Source organism: Eurypyga helias, unplaced genomic scaffold (assembly GCF_000690775.1).
Source record: "Eurypyga helias isolate BGI_N326 unplaced genomic scaffold, ASM69077v1 scaffold4702, whole genome shotgun sequence".
Lineage (NCBI taxonomy): Eukaryota > Metazoa > Chordata > Aves > Eurypygiformes > Eurypygidae > Eurypyga > Eurypyga helias.
Window position 1 is genome coordinate 5,388 of NW_010233922.1, and position 6,811 is coordinate 12,198.

General features: G+C 40.2%; 1 protein-coding gene across 1 annotated transcript in view; it reads left to right on the top strand.

Annotated features, from left to right (window-relative positions):
• STX7 (syntaxin 7) overlaps positions 1-6,512 on the top strand; it is a gene marked incomplete at its 5' end in the record, with an annotated part of 11,026 nt that extends 4,514 nt beyond the window's left edge. The window contains 5 exons of the mRNA XM_010161852.1: positions 336-388; positions 1,147-1,237; positions 2,550-2,622; positions 3,542-3,624; positions 6,267-6,512. Of these exons, the coding sequence (XP_010160154.1) occupies positions 336-388; positions 1,147-1,237; positions 2,550-2,622; positions 3,542-3,624; positions 6,267-6,359 (393 nt within the window). The remainder of the gene's footprint in view (positions 1-335; positions 389-1,146; positions 1,238-2,549; positions 2,623-3,541; positions 3,625-6,266) is intronic.
• Positions 6,513-6,811: the final 299 nt, after the last annotated feature.

Consider the following 6,811-nt stretch of genomic DNA (forward strand, 5'->3'; position numbering starts at 1 on the left):
GAAGAATCATAGATTTCTATGCGGTATTAAAGTGGGGCATTGCAGAGGATCTTGAGCTTCTCCTTGTTAGCCTATCAATTTAGCCTTTTTATTCTCTGTCAATACATGTTACTGTACTTGTAAATTTTAGCAGGCGGTTACTGAGCTGAATGTTTTTGCTTGTATTTCAGCTTTATGTATGCATGAAGCAAAATCAGGATGAGAACATGTTAAATCATATTTCAGTTTGAAGTTGACTTACTATAAACCTTGTAATATTGACTCATTATAGAACTGCTGACAGTGCTCCTTTCAGGGCCGTAATATTTTGATTTTTTTAAACGCTGATCATGTAGGGTGGTGCTCCTGAAGAGAGCTACAAAGAAGGAACACTTGTCTCTTGGGACAGGTAAGCTGAACTTGTAAGTAAGTCTTAACCTAGCTCAGACTAATAAATGGCCTGCAGGGAAGCCAACTGCTGATAATCTTTGGGTTTACTTTTAATTTTTTTTTTTTTCTGATGAATTGCCTTTTCATGGAGGGACTTGGGATAGGTTGTTCAGTCCAGTTTTCTTCCACAGGGCAAGTGTAGAGAAGAGACATTTTGGTGGGATAGATGGGAAGAAAAAGGAGCAGTTCATGTAATTTCCCCCTTTTTTTCCCCATGCCTCAGTCATCTTCTTAAGCTGCCCCAATTCCATATCTGGGCTTTGTGAGACCCAAACTTAGGTGAGCACAGTCCAACCTGTGAATAGAGTAAAACTGTTAAGCCGTGATAAAAGGGTTCTATGTTTACTGGGATCTCTTGTTGCTTTCATACTCTTTGAGAACTGCTTCTCAGTCTCAGGTTCTGTTTTGTTGACTAGCTTGTTTTTACCTCAGATGGCTATAAACTCTGCAGTTTATAATTCAGAAGAAACTTTGCCCTTGTATTCATGGTTGGAATTCCCAGTCAGCTAGCTCAATGACATGTGCAGCTTTGCAACAGCAGCAGCTTCCTATGCTAAAGGTGTGATTGTTAGACCTCTGCTAGATAGGCAGGGGTAAAAATATGCATTTTGTTAACTGATAATGTAAGGTATGTGCATGTATTTAACTGTCCTTTTATTCTTCTGAGTTATTTCTCATCGTGCCTGTTCAATTCTGGGTGGGTTTTTTGTTTGATAGTCAACCGCAAGCTCAAGTGCAAGATGAAGAAATCACAGAAGATGACCTCCGTCTTATTGAGGAGAGGGAATCTTCCATTAGGCAGCTTGAGGTATGCACAAGTGGTTTTACAACAGAATATGTTTTTAATGTCTCCAAAGGAAAAACATTTTACAGTGGAATGAAACTTAATTGCAGACATTAATCTTGAGGAGTTAGGGTTTGTTTGTGGGTGTGGGTTTTTTCCTTCAAAACTACAAATACTGCCTTTAGGTGGTATGTGAAATGTACATTAGAAATCTCCTGTATGAAAGCCATGTTTTGATACTGTGTTTAACTTTGGTGGTTCAGCTCTAGAGTAAGAGTGCTCATGGGATTGCATGAAAAAAATATATATCCTTATTTTCCAACATAGTGGTCATTATATAACCTTTTTTAACACTGACTAAGAGAAGCAAACTCATACCTTTCCTCTCAGGTATTCCCAATATATTGCTCACCATCTTCATTTTGCAACTGTCTTTTTTTGAACACTTCTTCTGGAAATACTGAGATGCTGTGTTTCATTCAGAATTTTGTAATTAAGGGCTTGTCAAAACATTAAAAGCATTTAAAAACAAGATGTAAACTACACAAAAAAACTGTCACATGTGATGAAATATTGACATCAAGAGACTTCTGTGAAGACAAAATTTATTTTTCCAGCCAGTCTGGAATCCACATCTCTACCAACAAGAAAGATGCTAGAACTGGGGTTTGTCAGGAAATCTTACTGATGCATGTGGTGAAGTCCATTATATGTGTAAATTTTGCAGTAATCTCTCCCTTGCCACCCATACGTTAACATACAGTGAACTGAACTAAGGATGTATCAATCATTAGTTGAGAAGAAATCATATGCAGAGTGGTAACGTGACATCTATCACTTCATTATAACCAGATGGCAACAGGAGAATGTATTATAGGTGTAGCAGCCTGGCCATATTATAGAGGTAACTCCTCTAAACTGCTGCTTGTGAAATTTGCACGTGTTTAATTTAAAAGATGTGCTAAACCTAATGCATATGCTTTGACTCATTTGGGCTAAAGGGAATACTTTTAAGCAAAGTTAGCATGAGCCTACCCCTTCAGTTGTGCTAAAACAAGAATGTGTATAGACGAGCCCTCAGCAATGAGAAATCCTGTTTGTGATGCGACAAGAAGTGTACTTCGTGCACATGCTCATCTTCAGTTAGATTGCTCTAGTAATACAAAAAAACCCACTGCCTTCCAAATAAACATATCAAGGTGAGGGTTTTTTTTATTGTGTAGTGTAAAGAGTTATGGATGCATAGTTGGGAGGAGAAGGAGCAGTATTTGTGTCTAAATGGACAGTCATCCTGCAATATGTTTTGTCAACTAATGTGTTGATTGTTTCCTTGCAGGCAGATATTATGGACATCAATGAAATCTTTAAAGATTTGGGAATGATGATTCATGAGCAAGGAGATGTAATAGGCAAGTCAACTCGTTTTTTCTCTGAAAAACTTTTATTCTGTGTCTCTGCAGCAAAGTAGATCTTTCATTTGCTGGAAAAATTCCCGTTGTGAGAATATCAATGCTAAAGCCAATCAGGTGCAGCCTGATAATGGGTAGACTGGCTGAGGTGACTGGGCATACACTAAGAAAGCGTGCTTAAAGTGTAATGACAAAAATTGTGTAGTTTTTAATGTGTATAAAATGTGTTTAGAAGTAGGTTTTGGAACTGTTTGTACATGAAATTGGAGTTTATGTGGAGAGTTTTACCTCACTGAGTAGTGATACAAGTGTGCAGATTCAGCCAAGGATCCTGCTTTACCCTCCATGTGGACAGACTTACTCTTTTAATGAAATGTGATTGGAAAACACATTTTCTGGGTCTGCTGTTATAGACAACAGTGTGGCTTGTCCAGCATACATTTGCAGGACTTTTTTTCTCTCACCTTAGCCAATAATCTGTTCAAGATCCTGTCATATTTGTCCACACAGAACAAAAAATCTGTGTCAGTACAATAGAAGACCAGACTGGAGTCATGCCTCTTAGGGTGTTTTGTGTGTCTGTTTCCTCTGAGCAAGGAGCAGTCAGTAGCAAGTTGGAGGACAGAAAAGTACTGAAAGTTTCTACCTGGGTTGGTTTCTAAGGCTCAGCCCTGCTTCTGGAGCAGGGGAGCTGTTGCTGATGTGAATTCAGCCACTTATTGTCTGGGCAATGAACTTGGGCATTAGTACAGGATGGGTCAAACTTCCATAATGCAAGATATACAACTTCGGGTGTTGATGAAGACACCAGCAGTTGAGGGGCAGCTGTTACATATGTTCTCAAGTGCATTTCAGCATTCCAGGCCTTTGGCTGGGTTATGACTAACCAAAAGTTGAAATCTTTCCTTTTAAAATAAAGACAGCATAGAAGCCAATGTGGAAAATGCAGATGTACACGTGCAGCAAGCAAACCAGCAGCTGTCAAGAGCAGCCAACTACCAGGTAATGGTCAATGCCGACTGCCAGCTGTGTGTCCCTGTTCTTTCTCAGTAGTCCTGACTTCCACTGACTTAGGCAGTTCAGATTTTGCTTATCAGTTTCCTCAAGGCCTGGAGACTCACTTAGGGGTTTGTGTTGGACTACGATGGTATTTCTGGGTCATTATGAAACAAAAGACAGTGACCTCTGAAAACTTTGGCTTTCCTGTAAAATTAACCAGGCTGTTTCAGAGCACCTGGAATTATACCTTTTTTTTAAAAAAAAAAAAACCACACAACAACCAACCTACCTCTCCTATTACAGCTCAAGAAGTAAAAGGTTTCTGTGTACAGACAGTGAGCCTCTGAATATCCCTAGAGGAGTAGGGAAGATAGGGAAGTCTTTTGAAGGTGCTGTCAGCTAGCATCAGTTTTTGCTGTTCACAGTTTTCTCAGAGCTGTACATATCCAGCTTCTGTTAACACTGGTGCTAAAAATGTGTTTTAAAACTCTCAAACTTTTTTGAAAAGTCTTTAATACCTCTAAATGCCACTTCTTTGTAACATTTTTGAACTTATTATAAATAATCTTATTAGTAGTGAATCTTCCTTCTTTAGTCAGTCTTTTAATCCTCTTATGTGTGTTAGTAGTAGCCAGGACAGTAAATCAGTGACAAAACATGTGCAGAATTGCCTGCTGATTTCAGAAGTGGGAGAGGGGAAGGGGTAGATGCATCCTTGAACTGTATGGCCCTAACTGGCACATTAAGTATGGCTGATGACTCCTGTTTTGACACTGACCAAGTTCAGGAATTAAAATAGTGGTACCTGAAACTTTCTATGGAGGGTGTTAAGTTTTCTGGTTGAAACTTAAAGTGAAATAATTCGTGCTTTATCTTGAGGAGGAAAGGATGAATATCTTCTGATCTCAAAGGAAGGTTATCGAGCCTTCTGATGGGCTTCTGTTCAGTGGGCCCTGCAGCAGAGACCAACTGCTCTGCAGAGTCGGCCTCTGTTGGAAAGGGTTGTGTAGCTTGCTTCGGGTCTGCACTTTCCCTTTGCTTGAAAACTCATCCTCGTTCTGAGAGGCTGAAAAATCATTTCCACTTTAAGGAGGCTTGTTTTAATTTCAGCAACTCTTATATCGGTGTGCTCTGACCCCTCTGGGGAAGTGTCAGAAGCCTGGCCGCTCTGGCGGGGGCGAGGCTGCACGTGGTCTGTCCCTCGCAACTGCTGTTTGTGGTTGAACAAGGTACGCGCCGTGTGTCTGCCCTGTGGGCGTATGCACACAGCTGAACTGTTTGGGCAAAGCCAGGCTCCTCTCCTTCCTTTCCCCCTTTACCGCTGCTGCTTCAGCAGTCGTGGAAATGTCCATCAAGTGTGTGAGGGAATAAGATCTCCATGTCTTTAGTCCCCTAGCTTGCATAAGTGGTGTTCCAGGGAAATGTTTTGACTTCAGTGCAGTGTTGGCAAGAGGTGGTGTCCGGGATGAAAAAGAGACTGGGAGTGTAAGGAGAGAATCTGGCCACAGATTAAATAAAAAAGGAAGATACTCTAGCAAACGGATTGAATTCTAGCACGTAAAATGGTGAAATGAAGAAATCCGAGCCTGACAGTGAGAGAGGAGAACTGACAGCGAGGTACTAAAACTAGAAGACGGTAATAGTTAAGACAAACTTGGTAGTGTGGGTGGTACTGGGCAGAGAACTGGCAGCTGCAGTGAAGAACTGACACAGATGTAGTTCTACGGAGGTGGTGTGGAGCACGATGACACACGACCAAAACCACCCAGGCAAAACCTTTTGCCAAATAAAGCCAAGTGTGGCTTTGCTTCTGGAGCTGTGGCCTAGGATCCCGAGATTTGAGTGTTCCTGTCCCGTGGCTATCAGCAGAAACCTATGAAACACACGGGTTTTCCTGCTGTGAAGGAAACCTTCAGATTCCATATCCTTCGGACAAAGGATGATAGATTTCTGCTGGTCTTGGGTGCTCTGGTATCTCAAGTTACAGACCTGTATGGGAGATGTGAAAATTTTAGACATGCTCCTAACTTTGTTGTCATGACATCCATGAGACAGGGTCCCTAGTCAGGTCTCTTTTTTTTTTTTTTTTCCTTTTGTTTACCTTTCTTTTTTCAGAGAGAGCAAGTTGTACCTAAGAAACTTGAAAAAACAACTTTAAAGTAACTTTATTCATTTTGAAGTGAATAGATGCAAAGTCAATCTTCCAGAAGTTTACAGTTGCAGTCCTTTGTCCCCTTCTGTATATACATTAATAGTCTTTAAATAATAAAATCTTTAAATAATAAGGTCTTTAAATAATAAGCAGACCATTGCTACCTCCTCTACTGTGCAGATTGATTGTCCACTTTCCTCTGTATGTGGCCAGCTGCTCCCTTGCATTGTCTTTCCCCCAGTATTCTAATTACATCCATTCATTACATTACTGCATTCTTTTTTACCACTGAAAGAATTTGTTGAATGCAGCCGTAAAAGTCAGTCATGGATAACTTGGCTCTTTTTTTTTCTTGAGCGACTCTATACGACTTGTTGTTAGTAAGCACGCAATTCAGTTAGTTTGCACAAGCAGTAGGACCATAAAAGCACTTGAGTAGTCTTCTGATGTGAGGGTGCAGTTTTCAATCAACCTTTTTTTCCTCTATTGGCAGCAAAGGTCCCGAAAGAAGATGTGCATCCTCGTTATTATACTTGCTGTTGGCCTATCACTTCTTGGACTCATCATATGGCTATCTTCAAAATAAGTATCTGGAGAAAGCATTGTAATTGGTCTTCAAATTATGAAAGGAAATTCCTAGTTATGGTTTGCTTATTGTGGAGCTGAGTAACATAATGGTTCTGTACTTCATCACACTTACTTTTTTTTTTTTTAGAAGACGTTTTGTTTTAACCTGAGAAGTAACGTTCTCAGTACTACTGTTAGTATAACTGCCTGCCCTCCTGGATGTGGGTGCTGTCTTACCGGAAAAGAAGCCGTCAAGGTCATAAACTGTTCCGTTAACTTAAACATAAAAAACCTCTTAAAGTTTAGGGGGCTAATCAAAATCCTGATCGTTTTTTTGGATGGGGTGGGCAATTATCTTCTGCGATATTGCTAATTGTCCCCGCCAAAGCAGACTCATGAGTTGTTGCTTGAGGCAGCAAATTCACATCTCTGAATTAATTTTTAAGTTAAAAATGTCTTTCTATCTCTTTC